Source organism: Sus scrofa, chromosome 1 (genome assembly GCF_054392235.1).
Source record: "Sus scrofa isolate SSC_HxYL_T2T_F1_AM1 chromosome 1, Sscrofa_HxYL_maternal_Yorkshire_Landrace_v2.0, whole genome shotgun sequence".
NCBI lineage: Eukaryota > Metazoa > Chordata > Mammalia > Artiodactyla > Suidae > Sus > Sus scrofa.
The window spans coordinates 57,998,391-58,019,859 of record NC_139383.1 but is presented as its reverse complement, the minus strand read 5'-3'; the positions used below and the strand labels follow the sequence as shown (position 1 = coordinate 58,019,859).

Genomic DNA, 21,469 nt, shown 5'->3' with positions numbered 1-21,469 from the left:
AATTTTTAACATTCTACTTTTTTGTGAATTGCAGCTTTTCAGATTTCCCACTGTAGATTTTTTTTCTTTTTTTGGCTTTTTTGATTTCTACTTTTAACTTCAGCACTATAAGAGTTAGACATTTTAATTTCTGAATATGACCCAATAATGAATGAAGAGTGAATGAGTGAGTTAATGAGTCTGTGTTCATTAATACTACACCTTGAAGTGATAAGAATTGTGTTCTGTGTAGGTTTTTTAAGGGAATGAACATACTATGATAAAATGATAGTAATTAATTTTTACTGCTGAACCATATGATAAGATGATTGGGATGTATGTGTGTGTACATGTGCAGCTGGGGTTTTTTGGCCTACAAAAAGAAGAATGAGATCCAGCCAAAACCCAAATCGGAACCTTTGGAAAGCTTCCTTACAATCTGATTTCAGCTAATGTCTGCACACTTTAACACATTGTCTAATGCTTAGCATAAAGACTGGCTGTCAGGATCCTATATGCTATTCTGGGCTGTTACTCACTACAAAGAATTTCATTCTTAGATCCCAGGGGTCCTGCTACAGATTTCAGGATTTGCTGCATTGGCGGGGGCGGGGAGGAATGTTTTTTGATATTAGTAAGGCAAGTGCAAAAAAGAAGATGTAGTAGGACATAGTGCAATGATAGAAGAAACAGAACTCAGGTTGGGTCCGTCAAAAACAGACAAATGAGGAGTTCCTAGTAGAGCACCTTTGATTACTGTAGCACGGGAAGGGCTGACTGATTTCTAAAAGAAGAAGGCAAATAGTATGTTCCATTATGCTTGAAGAGGGGCCAACAGGGAAGTGTGTGAGAAGCTCCAGTAAGAATGTAAAAGCCAAGAGCCACAGAGTGGGGTTGGCATGGCATAAGGAAGGATTATCGAGGAATAATGTGGTAAAATCAAGAAAATCCTCAGACAGGTTAAAGTCTAGCAATAGCTTCATGGGAATGATAAGTTTTTTTTTCATTTTTGTTATATTCACTAGCTCACTGTGTTTTTTAGATTCCATGTGTAAGTGATACCATACAGTATTTGTCTTTGTCTGATTTATTTCATTTAACACGCAAGTCCAAGTCCATGCATGCTGCTGCAAATGGCAAAATTTCATTCTTTTTATGACTGAGTGATATTCCATTGTATATATGTGTGTCACATATTCTTTATCCATTCACGTGCCGATGGACCTTAGGTTGTTTCCATGTCTTGGCTGTTGTAACTAGCACTGCTATGAACAATAGGGTGCATGTATCTTTTTGAATTATAGTTTTCTCCGGATAGGTGCCTAGGAGCGGGATTGCTGGATCACATTGTAGTTCGGTGTTTGGTTTTTTAAGGGAACTCTATTCTGTTTACCAAAGTGGCTGCACCAATTTACATTCCCAGTAGTGTAAGAGGTTCCCTTTTTTTTAATAGTTATTTCCCCAATACAATTTTCTTTTTTCTACTGTACAGCATGGTGACCCAGTTACACATTCTATTTTCACACATTATCATGCTCCATCGTAAGTGACTAGACATAGTTCCCAGTACTACACAGCAGGATCTCATTGCTAATCCAGTCCAAAGGCAATAGTTTGCATCTGTTAACCCCAAGCCCCCCAACCACCCCACTACCTACCCCTCCCCCTGGCAACCACAAGTCTATTCTCCAAGTCCATGATTTTCTTTTTTGTGGAAAGGTTCATTTGTGTTGTATATTAGATTCCAGATATAAGTGATATCATATGGTATTTGTCTTTCTCTTTCTGACTTAATTCACTCAGTATGAGAGTCTCTAGTTCCATCCATGTTGCTCCAAATGGCATTACTTATTCTTTTTTACAGCTGAGTAGTATTCCATTGTGTATATATACCACATCTTCCTAATCCAGTCATCTATCAATGGTCATTTGGGTTGTTTCCATGTCTTGGCTATTGTGAATAGTGCTGCAATGAACATGTGGGTGCATGTGTCTCTTTTAAGTAGAGTTTTGTCTGGATATATGCCCAAGAGTGGGATTGCTGGGTCATATGAAAGTTCTATGTATAGATTTCTAAGGTACCTCCAAACTGTTCTCCATAGTGGCTGTACCAGTTTACATTCCCACCAACAGCGCAGGAGGGCTCCCTTTTCTCCACACCCTCTCCAGCACTTGTTATTTGTGGATTTATTAATGATGGACCTTCTGACTGGTGTGAGGTGGTATCTCATGGTAGTTTTGATTTGCATTTCTCTTATAATCAACGATGTTGAGCATTTTTTCATGTGTTTGCTGGCTATCTGTATATCTTCTTTGGAGAAATGTCTATTCAGGTCTTTTGCCCATTTTTCCATTGATTGATTGGCTTTTTTGCTGTTGGGTTGTATAAGTTGTTTATATATTCTAGAGATTAAGCCCTTGTCGGTTGCATCATTTGAAACTATTTTCTCCCATTCTGTGAGTTGTCTTTTTGTTTTCTTTTGGGTTGCCTTTGCTGTGCCAAAGCTTGTCAGTTTGATTAGGTCCCACTGGTTTATTTTTGCTCTTATTTCTGTTGCTTTGGGAGACTGACCTGAGAAAATATTCATGATGTTGATATCAGAGAATGTTTTGCCTATGTTCTCTTCCAGGAGTTTGATGGTGTCTTGTCTTATATTTAGGTCTTTCAGCCACTTTGAGTTTACTTTTGTGCATGGTGTGAGGGTGTGTTCTAGTTTCACTGATTTGCATGCAGCTGTCCAAGTTTCCCAGCAATGCTTGCTGAAAAGACTGTCTTTTTCCCATTTTATGTTCTTACCTCTTTTGTCAAAGATTAATTGACCATAGGTCCCTGGGGGGTTCCCTTTTCTCCACACGCTTTCCAGCACTTGTTATTTGTAGACTTTTTGAGGATGGCCATTCTGACTGGTGTGAGGTGATATTCTGATTTGCATTTCTCTAGTAATTTAGTAATGTTGAGCATCTTTTCATGTACCTGTTGGCCATCAGTATGTCTTCTTTGGAGAAATATCTATTCCTGCCTATTTTTTATTGGGTTTCTTCTTTTTTGGTTTTTTGTTTGTTTGTTTTAATGTTGAGCCATATAAGCTGTTTGCATATTTTGGATATTAATCCCTTGTTGTTCACATCATTTGCAAATATTTTCTCTCATTTCATAGGTTGTCTTTTTGTTTTGTCAATGGTTTCCTTTTCTGTGAGAAAGCTTTTAAGTTTAATCAGGTCCCATTTGTTTATTTTTGCTTTTATTTCCTTTGCCTTGGGAGACAGATCTAAAAAAATACTGCTACAATTTATGTGAAAGAGTGTTCTGCCTGTTTTCTTCTACAATTTTTATGGTTTTTGGTCTCACATTTAAGTCTCTAATCCATTTCGAGTTTATTTTTATATGTGTTGTGAGAAAATGTTACAATTTCATTCTTTTATGTGTAGCTGTCCAGTTTTCTCAGTGCCACTTATTAAAGAAACTATCTTTTCTTCATTGTATATTCTCGCCTCCTTTGTTGTAGAGTAACTGACATTATGTGTGTGGGTTTATTTCTGGGCTCTCTATTCTGTTCCATTGATCTGTGTGTCTGTTTTTGGCCAATATCATACTGTTTTGAAGACTGTAGCTTTGTATAGTCTGAAATGAGGGAGCATGATTCTTCCAGCTCTGTTCTTCTTTCTCAAGATTGTTTTGGCTATTTGGGGTCTTATGTGTTTTCACACAAATTTTAAAATTAATTGTTCTAGTTCTGTGAAAAAATGCCATTGGTAATTTGATAAAGGTTTTATTGAATCTGTAGATTGCCTTGGATAGTATGCTCATTTTAACAATATTAATTCTTCCAGTCCTAGAACACAGTGTATCTTTGTGTCATCTTCAGTTTCTTTCATCAGTGTCTTATAGTTTTCCCAGACAGGCCTTTTACCTCCTTAATTAAGTTTATTCCTAGGTATTTTATTCTTTCTGATGCTGTGGCAAATGGGATTGTTTCCTTAATTTCTCTTTCTGATATTTTGTTAGTATATAGAAATACAACAAATTTCTGTATATTGACTTAGTATCCTGTAACTTTACCATTTTCATTGTTGAGCTCTAGTAGTGTTCTGGTGATGTCTTTAGGATTTTCTATGTATAGCATCATGTCATCTGCAAATGGTGACAGTCTTACTTCTTCCTTTCCAATATGGATTTCTTTTATTTCTTTTCCTTGTCAGATTGCTGTGACTAGGACTTCCAAAACTATGTTGAATAAAAGTGGTGGGAGTGGGCATCCTTGTCTTGTTCCTGATCTCAGAGGAAAGCTCTCAGCTTTTCACTATTGAGTAGATGTAAGCTGTGGGTTTGTATATATGACCTTACTATGTAGGCATTTTCCCTCTATGTCCACTTTGTGGAGTTTTTATCATAAATGGATGTTGAGGAAATGATAGGTTTGAGATTATACCACTTGATGAACAGATCAGATATGTCTCAAATGTCTTCTAAAACTCTCTGGAAGGTTTAATGCAAAAAAATTAGGCATCCATGTTCATGTGACTATCATAGTCTGCTTCAGTGACTCAGGGTGCATATATTGTCTATGTCCTTTATTTTCCCAAACTTACCCTATTAGGAGGATATGGAGTCTTTTCTTGAAGCCTCCCAGCTGCCTTAGAGCCAGAAAGACCATCTTACTTGTGGACTAGAATCTGAGACTCCACCCACTGCCTTGGCTTCACCACTATTGATGACTGTTCCTGCCTGGTGGGGTGGAACTCCATACTGGGGTCCCCGGTGATGTATTCTTTTGCTTTATACTCCCTTGTTCAGTCATGCTTCCCAGAACAAACTTGGATATCCTGGATTGGAGGTGCTCATGGCATCAGTTCCACATATTGTGCCAGAATGTCCTCCTGGGTTTGGATTCCCCCCTTCCTAAAGATCACTTCCAGGGACTTACTCCCCTCCTTTTACTCAGGGATACCATGGTCTATCCTGACAGATCTTCCTAACTTGAAACCTGTGGGAGCAGGGGTTAGGGTCCTGGTTCCTTCTCTCCCAGAAAGCTTTGGTTTCTTCCTGTATATTGTCCACCCCACTTCCTGTAACCAGCTCTACAGAGGCATGTTTTTTAAAAAACCATTAAAAAAAATAAAAGAGGATATATAAATGGTCTTTATAAGGTCAAAGAAAGCCAGCTTCTCTAAACTGAAATGACAGTAATCCCGTGCCCTGTGATCAAGTAGGTATTTCTTTTATAGGCTTAGATTATAGAATTGTAGATCTGTAAGAACTTCGCTAATCTTCTAGTCCAGACTTCTCATTTTACCAACATGGAAGCAGGTCCAGAGAAAGTTAGGCAGTTTATCCCAAATCCACAAAGCTGGTCATTGCCAAAGCTGGACCAAAAGCCCTATACCCCTGGGCCACTCCTCTTTCTACTGCACCTCACTTCATTTCTCTTTCAATTTTCCTTCATTTCATGTTTCACTAAAGAACTTATGACTCTGTGTTCATTATAGCAAGCTCCTCTCTTCTTGTTGTAATAATATCAATCACGCCTAAATAGATTAGGAAAATGAGATGTCTCTTATAAATTTCCAGCTTCTTATGATTTTTTTTTTGCATCCTAGAACATTAATTGCTCCACCCAGTTTTGAGTGCTGTCTGCTACATGTAAGCTATTGTAATTTAAAAACAAAACAAATTTTCACACACTAAGAAAACCCAATGTGTTAGGAGAAAGAGTAATAATTTGAGAACCAAGAATGGAGAAAATAAATCAGACAGGAGACCATGTATGGGAGATAAGAAAATCCTGAAAGATTCCATGGAAAAGAAGCCAGAATAGAAAAATTTGTCTTCTTATTAGACAGCAAAGAATTTAACAATACTTAGCGAGTCATAGATAGAAGTCATGTAAACTTAATCTTACCCCATGGCTTATGGTCATTATAACTGAATTGTGTCATTAGAACACTATTCTTACTGCATTAAAAATTATTAGATAATAAGGCTCATGGATATATTTTCCTTTTATTGGAATATCAAAGAATTGAAAATTCTTCTTTGCTGATAGATTTTTGTAATTAGGTATTAAAACCCATTTTATAGTAGAGCAGAATTTACACTATATGGTAAGCAATGTGATAAATTATTGTTTGTACAGTGTATAAGATAATGATAACATAAGAATAAATCCAGGATTTTTGCTTCCAGCCAAGATGGAGTAACAAGTACTAGATTTATCCTCTCACTTGAAACAACTATAAAAACAGATGAAATATATGAAACAATGGCTTTCAAGACATTGGACACCAAGCAACAGAAGACATTGACCCTCAAGAGAAGGAAAACAAAGCTGAACCCAGCTTAGCGTTTTGAGAGTGTTTTCAGGCCATGGCACAGGAAAGAAGACCCAAAGAAGGGCCTGGCTGACTTCTGAGTTAAGGAGATAGATCTAATAGTCTGGAGAGACTGCAGGTGGCTGGGGTTCAGAAAACAGGGTACAGAGAAGAGAGAGCTGAAGAGAGAGTAAATTCCAGGGATCTAGGGTTTCCCTTAACTATTCTGAAGAGTTCTCATTAGGACATGTATGTAAAGAAACTACTAAAAAAAAAGCGGGGGGGAGGGAGAGAGATATCCAAAACAATTAGAAAGAGCAGTACTCAGAGCTTACAGAGGGCCAGGAATAACACCTGTTCTTTCCAGCCAGACTAGAAGACCCACCATTCAAGGGGCACTGGATAAAGTACTCAGAAGTGCCTTGAATCAGTAGTTGGGAATACGGAGCCCTAGAGTAAATGCTGCTGTTCCCACTTAGCAGATCTCAAAAGCGAAACATGAAGCATCAAACTGTTTCCTTATAACTCAACTGTGTCCTAGAAAAAAGCTTAAGAACATTTATAGGGACACAGAAATATTAAACATCCAACAAGGTAAAATTCACAATGTCTGGCATCCAATCAAAAGTTTCCAGGCATGCACAGAAGCAGGAATGAAGGGAAATACCGGTCAATTGAAACCGAACCAGAACTGACAGGAATGTTAGAATTAATTATTATAACTAATACCAAATTTTCAGGAAGTTATAGGAATGATTGAATATCTTAAATAGAGTCATGAAAGATATTTTTTTTCTTTTTTTCTTTTTTTTTTTTTTTGTCTTTTTTGCTATTTCTTGGGCCGCTGCCGCGGCATATGGAGATTCCCAGGCTAGGGGGTCCAATTGGAGCTGTAGCCTCCGGCCTACACCAGAGCCACAGCAACGCAGGATCCGAGCCGCGTCTGCAACCTACACCACAGCTCACGGCAACGCCGGATCGTTAACCCACTGAACAAGGGCAGGGACTGAACCCGCAACCTCATGGTTCCTAGTCGGATTCGTTAACCACTGCGCCACAACGGGAACTCCTGAAAGATATTTTTAAAAGACCAAAATTAAACTTTCAGAGGTAAGAACCACAGTTTGTGAGATGAAAATTACTGTGAAAGGAATTAAGGTCAAATTAGGAAACAGGGAAAATATTTGGCAAAAATATTTGAAGAAATAATGGCTGAAATATTTCCAAATTTGATGAAAACTATAAAACCACCCATCTAAGAAGCTCAAGAATAATGAAAAAACTACATCAAGGCACATCATAATCAAATTGTTCAAAGACAAGTGATAAAGATAGAATCTTACAAGTAGCTAGAGGGGGAAACATGATATAGAGAGAAGCAAAAGTAAGGAGGAAGGCATATTTTTCGTTAGAAATCATGCACATGAAAAGACAGTGCAATGACATCTTTCCAAGTGCTGAAAGGGAAGAAACTCATCAATGTAGAATCCAGCCCACAAAAATAACTTTCAAAAATGAAGGCAACAGACATCTTAAGACAAACAAATGCTATTGTAGACTGAATGTTTATGTTCTTCCAAAAGTCATATATTGAAGCCCCAACCCTCAATGTGATGGTATTTGGAGGAGGGGCCTTTGGGAGGTAATTATGTTTAGATGAGGTCATAAGGACTAGAAGCCCTATGATGAGATCAGTGTTCTCAATAAAAAAGAGAGACCAGGAGTTCCCATCGTGGCGCAGCGGAAATGAATCCAACTAGGAACCGTGAGGTTGTGGGTTTGATCCCTGGCCTCACTCAGTGGGTTAAGGATCCAGCACTGCTGGATCCAGCTCCAATTGGACCTCTAGCCTGGGAACCTCCATATGCCACGGGTGTGGCTCTAAAAAAAGGACAAAAAGTCCAAAAAAAAAAAAAAAGAGAGAGACAGAGAGACCAGATCTTTCTCTCTCTTTGCCATACAAGGACACAATTAGAAGGTGCTATCTGTAAGCCCAGAATAGACTCCTTACCATGGAACCACATAGGCCAGCACCTTGATCTTGGATTTCCCAGCCTCCAGAACTGTAAAAACTAAATTCCTGTTGTTAAGCCACCCAGTCTCTGGTCTTTGGCAGCCTGAGCAGACTAAGACACTAGCAAACCCACATTGCAAGTCATATTAGAAGTCTTTCAAATAGAAAGGAAAGGTATGTATGTATGTGTGTGTGTGTATAAGATATATATATATATATATAAAGCCTTTTCTCTTATTGAAATCTCTTTAAAATTGACTGTTTAAACAAAAGTAGTAACAGTGTGTGTGGAATTTATAACATTTGTAGAAGTAAATTACATGACAGCAATAGCACAAAGTCCAGGAAGGGAGAAACGGAAGCATACTATTATGAGGTTCTTATACTCTACATTAAGTGGTATAATATCAAAAACTCCAAATATTTAAGGAAAAAAATGAAACCACTTCTACCCAAGCGCTTCTAGAAAATTGAAGAGGAAGAAATCCTTCCCAGTTCATTTTGTGAGACCAACATTACCCTAATACTAAAACCAGGTTTAATATATATGAAGAGTTCCCATTGTGATGCAGTGGAAATGAACACAACTAGTATCCATGAGGATGCGGGTTTGATCCCTGGCCTCGCTCAGTGGGTCAGGGATCTGGTGTTGCTGTGAGCTGTGGTGTAGGTCACAGACATGGCTCAGATCCTGTGTTGCTGTGGCTGTGGTGTAGGCTGGCAGCTATAGCTCAGATTTGACCCCTAGCCTGGGAACTTCAATATTCTGTGAATGTGGCCCTAAAAAGTAATAAATAAATAAACAATATTATTCACTATATTAACATACTAATAAAGAAAAACCGTGATTATATCAGTAGGTGCAGAAAAGGCACTTGGCAAAATTCAGCATCAATTCAAGATTTGAAAAAACAAAAAATGAAAACCTCCCAGAAAAAAATAGGACTGGAAAGCCTCAGCTAGATAGGTTCTTCAATGAGACACCTATGGTTATTATCATAAATAACAGTGAAAGTCCGAAAATGTTATGTCCCCAACATCAGGAACAAGGCAAGGATGTTTGCTTTTACCACTTTAGTCAACATTGAACTGGAGGTTCTAACCAATGCAATAAGACAAGAAAAAACATTGAAATTATCCAGTTTGGAAAGGAAGTAAAATGTCTTCATTTACAGACAGCATTATTCTCTATATAGAAGAAAATCTGTGGAATCTACCTCCCACTCAAAAAAGGCTATGGGAACTAATAAGCTGGCTAGGCAAAGCTGCAGAATATAAGATCAATCCACAAAAATCATTTATATCTCCATATACTAGCAATGAAAAATCAGAAATTTAAATTAAAATACAAAACTATAATTACATTCAAAATATTAATATCTAGGTATAAATCCGACAAATGATATGGCCTTGGTTTATGCAAAAAAAATTTTTTTTTCTTTCTCTCCTTTTAGGGCCACACCTGTGGCATATGGAGGTTCCCAGGCTAGGGATCCAGTCAGAGCTATAGCCGCTGGCCTATGCCACAGCAACAGCAACGACAGATCCAAGCCTCATCTGAAACCTACACCACAGCTCACGGCAACACTGGATCCTTAACCCGCTGATCGAGACCAGGGATCAAACCTGCATCCTCGTGGATGCCAGTCAGGTTCGTTAACCACTGAACCATGATGGGAACTCAAATTTCTGCAAAAATTTTTTAGATATGACATCAGGAGTTCCCACTGTTGTGCAACAGGACTGGCAGTGTCTTGGGAGTGCTAGAATACAGGTTCGATCCCTGGCCCAGCACGGTGGGTTAAGTATCTGGTGTTGCCACGGCTACTGTTTAGGTCAAAACTATGGCTCAGATTTGATCCCTGGCCCAGGAACTCCATATGCTGTGGGGTGGCCAAAAAAGAGGACCAAAAAAAAAAAGATATGACAGCAAAAACATAATCCACTAAAAAATTGCTCAACTGGATTTCATCAAATGAAGAGTTTCTGCTTTTTGAAAAACACTGTTAAGAGAATAAAAAAACAAGCTGCAGACTTAGAAAAAAATATTTGCAAATCACATATCTTTGATAAAGATCTTTTATTGCAAAGAACTTAAGGAAACAACCCAGTAAAAAATGGGCAAAGAATCTAAATAGACATCTCTCCAAAGAAAATAAATAGATGGCAAATAAGCTCATGAAAGATACTCAATATTTTCAGTCATTAGAGAAAAGCAAATTAAAACCACAAAGAGATACCACAGTATACCTATCAGAACAGCCAAAATTAGAAAGACTAACCATACACCTGGTAGCAAAGATGGGACAGAACAGGACTCTCATTCACTACTGTTGAACATGTGAAATGGCACAACCACTTTAGAAAATAGGGGCAGTTTCTTTAAAGGTTAGATTTGTACATACTGAATGATCCATATATTCTATCTCTAGGTGTTTACAGGAGAGAAATGGAAGCATGTGTTCATTGAAAGACATATACACTAGTCCATAGCACCTTGATTTGTAATAAGCAGAAGCTGGACACACACAGATATCTATCCATGTATGAACAGAAGGGTGCAAGAGAGAGACTGTTAAGGGGCTTAAAGAGACTTTGGTTGGTGAAGGATATGTTCAGTGTCTTGATGATGGTTTCACAGGTGCCTATAGATGCAAAACATATCAAATTGCATATCGTAAGTATATGCAGTTTATTGTATGTTGACTCTTTAAAAATAAAGAAGAATATAGCCAAAAAAGCAGTAAGAATCACTATTGAAATTCTGTCTGGTATAAACTAAACATTACTGAAAAATGGTTATGTAAATTAATTATGTTGGGGTTTTTTTTAGTATATCAGTGGACACTTTAAAGCAGAGAATGCTTTTCAGCAGTAATCTTCACTGTTGAATACACGTTTTTTTTTTAACTCTTCATGTGATATGTTGTGTGTCCTTAAAGAGTATGTACATCCATTCTGCTGGGATAATGGCAGCACACAGCCGCTTCTTTTCAAGAGCCTTTTGTGACAACAGTAGCATTATGGGGGCCATGCTTTGTCTTGAAGTGCGGAGGGCAATGGCCATAGCTGGCCATATCTGCTCCTTCATTCACATTCAGTTCAGTTCACATGTGAAATTAATGTATTGTGTTTAGGTATTTACTCTGCTTGGCATCTTAGCCAAATTTTAGCCTAGGAACTCACATGCACTTCATCAAGGCAGCATTGCCAATACTTCAGAATGATTCATTTCCTCTTAACACAAAGCCCAGTTAATACTTGTACTGGGACTCTGTATATGTGAAAGTTCCCTTTCAGTTGGCTAACAACATCAAAACTACCAAGTTTTACAGTATTTATGTGTTTTGAGTGTTTGGGGTGTTCCATTAAAAGGCCTGACTTTATTTGCAGCAACATGGATGGAACTAGAGACTCTCATACTAAGTGAAGTAAGTCAGAAAGAGAAAGATGAATACCATATGATATCACTTATATCTGCAATCTAATATATGGCACAACTGAACCTTTCCACAGAAAAGAAACAAACTCATGGACATGGAGAACAGACTTGGGGTTACCAAGGGGGTGGGGGAGGAAGTGGGATGGACTGGGAGTTTGGGGTTAATAGATGCAAACTATTGCATTTCAAGTGGATAAGCAATGAGATCCTGCTGTAGAGCACAGAAAACTATATCCAGTCACCTGTGATGGAACATGATAGAGGATAATGTGAGAAAAAGAATGTATGTATATGTAAAACTGGGTCACCTTCCTGTACAGCAGAAATTGGCAGAACATTGTAAATCAACTGTAATTAAAAAAAAAAAAAGACCTGGCTTTGTGTCCATGGGGTAAAACCCACCCTTCCAGATCATTTTCTGAGCTCTTGACGCTAGCTGGGCGTGAAGATGCTAACGGGCAATCCACTCATTTTGGCTTGGCTCTGGGCAGTGGTTCTTTCTCAGTCTCTCTCTGATTCAGGAAGCTGTGGTGACCCAGGCTTGCTTGCTTTCTTTCTTTCAGGGTGTGAACGGCATGTCTGTGGATGAGAAGCCTGACTCCCCCATGTATGTGTATGAGTCCACAGTCCACTGCACCAACATCCTCCTGGGCCTCAATGACCAGCGCAAAAAGGATATTCTCTGTGACGTGACTCTGATCGTGGAGAGGAAGGAGTTTCGGGCCCACCGGGCTGTGCTGGCCGCGTGCAGTGAATACTTCTGGCAGGCGCTGGTTGGACAGACGAAACATGACTTGGTGGTCAGCTTGCCTGAGGAGGTACAGTAGTTTGGTTTGTTGGTGTGGTTGCTAGCGGAGGCTTACTGACTTGGGGCCAGGTGGCTGGGGAGAACCCGGAAGGTAGGCCCTGTGCCACATGCCGCTCGGGGGCTGATGATCAAGTCACCCACACGTTAGCTTTGTGGCGTAACCAGTTTCTATTTGATGCGTTTCAAGTCTCGGAGGCATGAATCTGAACCTCACCTGTGGCTCACAGCCCCTTGCAGTTTCTAGTTCACTTACCCTTCGGGTTTTGAGTAGTTCGACCGAAGTTTGGTACAGTCCTAGGAGTAGGATCTGAATCACTGGGACTGTCGTGATGATTTTTCTCTTTCAAATGGTTGAAGGAACGCTTGGTTTCCCTTGAGAGTAAAAGAATGAAAGTATTCACAGCCCCTTCCTTGCCTGGGGGAGTGGGGGAAGTAAAAAGCCAGCAGTAATTTTCACAGTTAATATAGTAAGATTCTAAGAAGTGTAAACTAGCTTTTCTCACCATTGTTGAAAATACCCTGCGCAGGTTTCTTAAATACTTCTGGTAATCCAGTCATTTCTGTACTCTGGGGACACTAGTAGCTGGACTTGTTCTGTCCAGAGATGACATTCAGTTGGATGGTTGGAGCTGCCAGAACTCAAAAGATGGACTTCACAACAAACCATTAAATTGGTTACCCCTTTGAACTGTGCATATGGTTTCTTGTTTTCCATCATCCTGACTCCTCTTTATTTTTGTGGTACTAAGGATAACATTGAGCAGCCTTAGGCTTTGTGTTCAGGGCCAGAATCATTCCCTGTGCATCAGCACTGTCTATAACATTGGGGCCGCCACTGGCAGTTGCACAGGCTGTGCACTGCACAACTCCCATGGGTACAGCTCATGCCCGTAGTCTATGCGAAGAGAGCCTCAGTGTTGTGCAGTGATCCACAATCCACAGAGAAGCTCTTCATAGCACCCCTAAGAGAAACCAAAGACCCAATCACCCTGCAGGAGGTGTTAATGAGTACAGCTGGCATTAAATCCCCGAGTCACAGACCCACTGCCTCCAAAGACCTGGCAAATCACGTAAATGAGTGAAGCAGTTTGTGTATAAGAAGTAGGAAGTAGGAGTTCCCGTCGTGGCGCAGTGGTTAACGAATCCGACTAGGAACCATGAGGTTGCGGGTTCGATCCCTGCCCTTGCTCAGTGGGTTAACGATCCAGCGTTGCCGTGAGCTGTGGTGTAGGTTGCAGACGCAGTTCGGATCCCGCGTTGCTGTGACTCTGGCGTAGGCCAGTGGCTACAGCTCCGATTCAACCCCTAGCCTGGGAACCTCCATATGCTGGGGGAGCGGCCCAAGAAATAGCAACAACAACAAAAAAGACCAAAAAAAAAAAAAAGTAGGAAGTAGCGGGGCAATCACTGGCTCCACAGAAAGACATTCAATTTCAATATAAAAAACAAACAAGCAAACAAGATATGTGGAAGTCAGAGGGGTACCAGATCCAGTCCCTTGTCAAGGAATTTCTACTGTTAATCTTGCATAGTAGGAGAGTGGCCGGCTGACAAAGTGAGGGCTACATAGGCATTTTCACATTAATATTCCTTATTATGTATCCACGGAGTTCCCTAGTGGTGCAGCAGGTTAAGGATCCAACATTGTCATTGCTGTGGCTCAGGTTTGATTCCTGGCCTGGGAACTTCTGCATGGATGTATACGAAAAAAAAAAAAAAAAAAAAAAACCATTACTACTCCTCACACCACTGGCAAGTAGATACCTAAAAAGATCCCAGTAGCAGAAGCAAAAGGAAAAATCAGTCGAGGATAATGAAGTGGGGGCTGGGGTAGGGAGGGACATGCCTAAGTACCAAGTTATGTGGGAAGGCCCAGGAATGGCAGCTGCGTGTGACCTGCTGATCCTGAGCTGAATTGTCCTCATCTGCATTAATGGGCGAATATTTAACCCGTCAATAGGTGAGAAGATTAAGTATGAAAGTTCATATTTAAGAGTTTCCTGGTGGCCTCCAGGGTTAAGGACCAGGGGTTGTCACTGCCATGGTGTGGGTTGGATCCCTGGCCCAGAAACATGGGTGCATGCCATGGATGCAGTCAAAAAAAAGTTTACATTTAAACTGGTAGACATTTGTCAAATGTAAGATCCTTCTTCTCTAGAGAGGCAGCAAGAGTGCCTTTTGAATTTACTCTAACTCTAGAATCCTCTGAAAATATCTGAAAAACTAGTAATTACCCAGAATGTTTTTAGGAAGGAGGTGGAGTTCACCGTTGCTTTATTATTTGTTATCTCTTTGAGAGCCACCTCGTTTTTATGTTTTTCACTGGTTTCCAAAAAAAAATAGATTATATTAAAATATATTTACAAATGAAAAACCACAATTTATGCAATCTCTCTCCTATGACTGCTGACCCCACCTGGAGACTCCTTGGACCATGTGTCCTAAGCACGGGCCTGCCCCCAATCAGCTCTGTGATCCTGGTCTAGTCAGTTAACCATTCTGAGCCCCAGTTCTTACCTGTAAAAAAAAAAAACAAACCTAGAATTCTGAAGTCCCAGAGCTCCCTGACTAGCACCCGTGAGGACGCAGGTTCAATCCCTGGCCTCCCCCAGCGGGTTAAGGATCTGCTGTTGCCATGAGCTGTGATGTAGGTTACAGACACAGCTCAGATCTGGCGTTGCTGTGGCTGTGGCATATGCCAGAGGCTGCAAGCTCCAATTTGACCCCTAGCCGGGGAACCTCCATATGCCAAGAGTGCGACCCTAAAAAGACAAAAATAAATAAATAAATAAAATTCTGAAGTCCTTAAATATTTATCATAATACAATAATTCCAAGGCAGTAAAATCTAACCTATAAGTTTCTTTTAAGATCAAACCCCTGATAATCCCTTATTTCCTTGGCTCTGAGCTCTCTTTGGAGAGGAATGCTCTATAGATGCCACACAAAAATCTGCTATGTGATCTTTTTGATTAGGTTCCAGTGAAGTGAGAACATGCTAAGTGTTGACTTTCTTCCTTCCTAGTCATGGAAGATGGTTTCTCTCCTTACATCATCTGCATCTCCAAACCATTAAAACATTGTGGTTATTCCTGTGCCTGAAACCTTCAGATATAATGAGACACTTCTCTTTTTCTTCCTATGAAACGTGAATTCCTCTTGTCAGTAACCCCGCTCTAAGCATCTTTCTGGTGCGGCCGGCAAGCCAGCCCCCACGGTGTTTTTCTTGGTGGGCCTGTAATAGTTTCTGAGGCCTCCCTTCCAAGAGCCCCTCCCTCTGCTCTGAGCCCCTTCCTGCAGCTCCAAGCACCAGGCATTGTTTTCTCTCATTGCTGTGTGCTGGCTGAAAGGTCCTTGCAGGCTCTGTGATCATTGTCCCACTTAGCTCAGTGAATGACTTCATAGAATTTGAATTAAGTGGTAAATCAACAAACATCCCAAACACTACCTTGGAAAGAAGCTGCCTGGAACTAACTGGCATTTGGTTCATATGATGACAGAAAAAGCATTTGATTAGCTCCTGGGAAATCTTTAAACTTCATCATCATCCATCACGAAATCACCTTCTGGCCCTGTCCCAGGCTTGTTCACACTTGGCTCACCTCTGGCTCCCTGGCCAGCCACCTGCTGAGCTTTTCAGGGCCCAGCTGTGTGGCCGAGTCTGAGAGTCTTTAGCATTGTCTTTGAGCTATGAAACTTCCAGTTACTGCTGTGCTCCTGCTCCCTGGCTCAGTCAGCTCTGGCCTGCAGCTGCAGTTCTACCCCCAAATCCTGGCTCCTGACGGCAACGCCATTACCTGCAAAGCAGAGCCAACCACAGTGCCCAGTGCAGCCTCTCGGCTAAAGTGGGGAAAGGCAAAAATAGAGGCCTCTTTCTGGAAGTCAGGCAGTAGTGGAATTGTCTTGGTTGTGGAATGAATGACAGATAGTCTCTAGGATTTCTATGACCTGAGTGTTGACTCCTCATTGAAAAGCACTTTCAGGAGTTCCCGTTGTGGCTCAGTGGTTAACGAATCCGACTAGGAACCATGAGGTTGTAGATTCGATCCCTGACTTTGCTCAGTGGGTTAAGGATCCCACAGCGTTGCTGTGAGCTGTGGTGTAGGTCGGCAGACACGGCTCGGATCCCACGTTGCTGTGGCTCTGGTGTAGGCTGGTGGCTACAGCTCTGATTTGACCCCTAGCCTGGGAACCTCCAAGTGCTGCGGGAGGGGCCCTAGAAAAAGCAAAAAGACAAAAGAAAAAAGAAAAAAAAGAAAAGCACATCCAGGAATGTGTGTCAGCAAATCGTAGGAGATAAGGCTTTGTCCTTGATATGTTCATGAAGTAATGAAATAGAACATCTGATTTATAATTAGTAAGTCTATTTCCTGTTAGAAGATGAAGAGAAAGTGGTGAATGTGCCAAGCCTGGCCAGACTGTTCCTACACTGCTCTTTCAGGCTTAAACCTTCCTCAGCAAACACCTCTTTGGTTATAGTCAGGGTGAGCATTGAGGCTGGATGCCGACCATGCTGGAAGTGGCACCACAGTGTTGAATTCAGTCTTGGGTGTGTCGTACAGAGGACTGTACATCTGGTCTGTTATCAGAAAGTCAAAAGATAACAGGTGTTGGCAAGGATTTAGAGAAAAGGGAATCCTTGTGTGCTGTGGTGGGAATGTAGAGCCATTGTGGGAAACAGGATGGAGTTTCCTCAACAAAATAAAAATAAAGTTGCCATGTGGTCCACCAACCCCATTTCTGAGTATAGATCTAAAGGAAGTAAAATCTCTATCTCAAAAAGATGTCTGTATGAACCCAGGTTCATTGTAGCGCTATTCACAATAGCCAAGATGTGGAAACAACCTAAATATCTGTCAGCAGATATATAGATTTTTAAAAATGTAGTATATATAAACACACACACACAGACACATACATACATACACACGCACAATGGAATATTTTTCAGCCTTTAAAAAAAAGAAGGAAATCCTGCTCTTTTCCACAACATGGGTAAACCTGAAGGACATTATGCTGAGTGAAATAAGCCCAACACAGAAAGACAAATCGTGCATATTCTTACTTATTTCTGGCACCTAAGGAAAAAAGTCAAACTCGTAGTAACAGAAGAGAATGGTGGTTACCAAAGGCTGAGGGTTTGGGCAAAAGGAGAGATATTGATCAAAGGGTACAAACTTTCGGTTATAAGATGAATAAGTTCTAGAAGCGTAATGTACAGCATGGGGACTGTAGTTAATAATAGCGTATTATGATCTTGAAATTTGCGAAGAGAGTAGATCTCAAGTATTCTCACCACACACACACACACACGTACGATAACTATGGGAGGCAATGGATACGTTAATTTGTTTATCATGGTAATCATAAACAGGGTACACATCTACCCATGTCACATGTATTCCTTAACTATCTACAATGTTCACTTGTGATAAATAAATAAACAAGAGGAGGAGAGGTTATTGCCAAGGCTCGGGCATCTTTCTTTGGGCTTTTTTTCCCTTGTCCCTTCACTCCCTAGAGAATGGCAAGGATTCACACACAGGAATGGCTATAGGTTAGAGGTAACTATGGCCCCTTCAGGTGGACCTGAGGTGTCAATGCATTTCAGACTTCTGCTCACTCTCTGTCTCTACCTCTTGCTTTCCCTCTCTCTTCCACTTTCTCTCTTCCACCATTTTGTGACAGATCTTGTTTTTGCCATGCTAAACAAAAAGGAAAACTGACCCAGAGGGATTCTGGAAAAAACAACAACAACAACAACACAGGATTTGTTGTCAACTGTCCACCACAGGGTACAATAAAGACTGTTCCTGCAGTTGTGCCGCCAAGCGCAGAGGCCAGCAAGGAAATGATGGAATCGTGTTTTCTGAGAGGTTTTAGAGGCTGTGAGAGCTGTTAATGCCTTTGGGATGGCTTAGGCCCAGTCTTTTAAAGAAGCAGTGAGACAGTCGTGATTATCTTTGGACAGTCCTTTCAGAGCGCAATACTACAGAAAATGCTCAACGCTACGGCCCAGGATGCCAAGAGCATTCAGAGCCTGAACATAACTCCACGGGGAGAGGAGCTTTGGCAGAAAACAGTGGGTGAGGTCTTTGGGAAGTGGCATGACCAAGATGAGAAGAGCAGAGCACTCCCCAACCCCAAGCACAGAGTCAGCCCTTGGCCAGCCCCTCACTTACGGTCGAGACAAGACTCTGAAGGAGAAACGGCAAATTTTAGGAGCTGAGGAGCATCAGCTGTGAGGGGCTGGAAAGACCACAGTCAGGACCTTGGCACTAACTGCATCTGGGGTCTTGAGCAAGCCAGCTGACCTCTTGGAGCTTCTGTTTCCTCATTCATTCATTTATTCATTCATTCAACAACTATTTATCAAAGGCTGTACCAGGAGGCACTATTCTGGGTGCTGCAGGAACGTAATGACCAAAACAGAGCTTAGATTCCAGTCAGGGAGAAGGAGAGACAGACAATTCATAGGAGTTCCCATTGTGGCACAGTGGAAGCAAATCCGGCTGGTATCCATGAGGACGCAGGTTCAATCCCTGGTCTCGCTCAGTGGGTTAAAGATCCGGCGTTGCCACAAGCGGTGGTGTAGGTCACAGATGTGGCTCAGATCCTGAATTGCTGTGGCTGTGGTGTAGGCTGGCAGCTGTAGCTCCCATTCAGCCCTTAGCCTGGGAACTTCCTTATACTGCGGGTGGGTCCCTAAAAAGCAGAAAATAAAGAAAATCCATAACTATGACATGAACTTTGTCAGAGCCATTGAGGAAAATAATACAGGGAGGGCAGTTAAGGAACATGAGGGTACAGGGATACAGGGATTGCAGTTTTATATAAAGTGGTTGAGAAAGGCCTGTTTGAGGGATGACTTTTTAAGAGAGACCTGCAGAAGGTGAGGGAGACAGCCTTGCCGACACCTGGGGGAAGAGTGATCTGGGCAGAAGGAATAGCAAGGAGAAGTCCCTGGGGATGGAGTGGGCCTGGCTTCTTTGGCCCACATGTGAGGAAGGAGTCCGTGGGAGGAGGCCGTCAGGGAAATTGCAGAGTCACCTTTGGACACGTTACCTTTTTTGAAATGAGCTAGGAGGCCCCTGGGGGTTTCATGGGAGAAGACAGTTGTGTGTGAAAACAGATGGAAAGAGGGCAAGGGCAGAAGCAGGGAAAACCCTTAAGAGGCTGAGGCAGCAAACAAACATGACCTGATGGCCTAGACCAGGGCTGTAGCAGAGTGGAGCAGGGATCAGTGTCAGATTCTGGCAACATTTTCAAGACAGAGCTTGTGGGATTATCATGTAGGTTAGATACAGGATGACAGAGAAAGAGAAGAATGAAACTCCAAGGTTTGGGGCCTATGCTGTTGGAAGGGTGGAGTTGCCATTATCTGAGATGGGTGAAGACAGAAGAAAATAGGTTTCAGATGGTGGAGTTGGGGCGGGATCAGGAGTTCTGTTTTGTACATATTAAGTTTGAGATGCCTGTTAACATCTAAATAGAGATGTCTACTGAATAGGAGGCTATACATGACTGAAATTCATGGGAGAAATCTAGCCTGGAGATAGAAGTTTTAATACCAGAGTGTTGGTGATATGGAAAGCAAATAAGTGTAGACAGAAAAAAAGAGAGAGAGAGACAAGTCTTAGGATTGATCCTTGGGTCTTTCCGGAATTAAAGAGGTCAGAGAGGTAAAGAGGAGGCAGCAGAGGAGACCAAGGAGGAGTAACTATTGAAATAGAAGGAAAAGCAAAAAGAATTTAGTGTGTTGTAAGCCAGGTAAAGAAAATATTTCAAAGTGGAGAAAATGATCAGCTATGTCAAGTGTCGATGACAGCCAAGGTGAAGGCTAAAAATTGACCATCCAACAATTTGAATGGAAGCCATTTATAATTTCAGAGGAAGCAATAGAAGCAAGAACCAACTGGGGAGTTCCCGTTGTGGCTCAGCAGTAATGAACCTGACTAGTATCCATGAGGGCACAGATTCCCTGGCCTCTCTCAGTGGGTTAAGGATCCGGCATTGCTGTGAGCTGTGGTGTAGGTCGCAGACTGGCTCAGATCCCGCATTGCTGTGGTTTTGGCATAGGCTGGCGGCTACTGCTCCCATTAGACCCCTAGCCTAGAAACCTCCACATGCCACGGGTGCGGCCCTAAAAAGACAAAAAGAAAAAAAGAAAAAGAACTAACAGAGTTGTGTTCTAGAGAGAAGAAGAGAAGGACTTGAAGAGGTAATGTAAGCTACATTTCTGAGGCCTTTGGAGTTAAAGGGAGCAGAAAGGTGAGCCAGTAGCTGGAGGGAAATAGAGTCAAAAGGGGTTTCATTTCGGTTTTGCTTTTAAGTAGGAAGAAATTCCAGCGCACTTGCCCTCCACAGTAAAGATTCTCAGTCTTGCCCCATATCCAGTTTTCCTCTCTTTCCTGGACACACAGGAAGACCGTGTCTACCATCAGACATGTTGGGTAACTAGATCTAGCCAATAAAACATGAGTGGGAGTCATCTCTGGCCCGAGGCTGTTAAAAGTAGGTGTGAGTTCTTCATTTCTTTCGCATCCATTTAACTGATGTCAGAGAACTCCTAGGTGGTGGAACCGCAACCCAGATTCTTGAGTCACTGTTGGAGAAGAGCCATCTGACTCAAATCAGACTCTGACATGAATGAGGGATCAACTTTTATGTTAAGCCATTAAGATTTGGTGTTTGTTTGTTTGTACAGCAGAGCCATCCTGATTCATCCTTGGGCTGATGGGAAAGTTCCAAAAGAGAGAGGAAACTTGCTGAGACGGGAGACAGAAGGCCAGTCCCTAAACGAGTGCTCTTGAGTACTTGAGAGAGGATGGAATTACTGAGCAAGGAGGCAGATGCACCTTAGCAAGGCTCATCCTTCTGGAAGTTGATGGAGTTGAATAGGATGATTTCTGGAGTCC

General features: G+C 41.5%; 1 protein-coding gene across 10 annotated transcripts in view; it reads left to right on the top strand.

The window, feature by feature from the left end:
- The window catches only part of BACH2 (BTB domain and CNC homolog 2), a 379,609-nt gene that overhangs the window by 279,498 nt on the left and 78,642 nt on the right, over positions 1–21,469 (top strand). For all 10 annotated transcript variants that reach the window (XM_021090081.2, XM_021090103.2, XM_021090087.2 and 7 more), the window contains one exon: positions 12,308–12,562. In XM_021090081.2, coding sequence (XP_020945740.1) covers positions 12,308–12,562 — 255 coding nt within the window. The remainder of the gene's footprint in view (positions 1–12,307; positions 12,563–21,469) is intronic.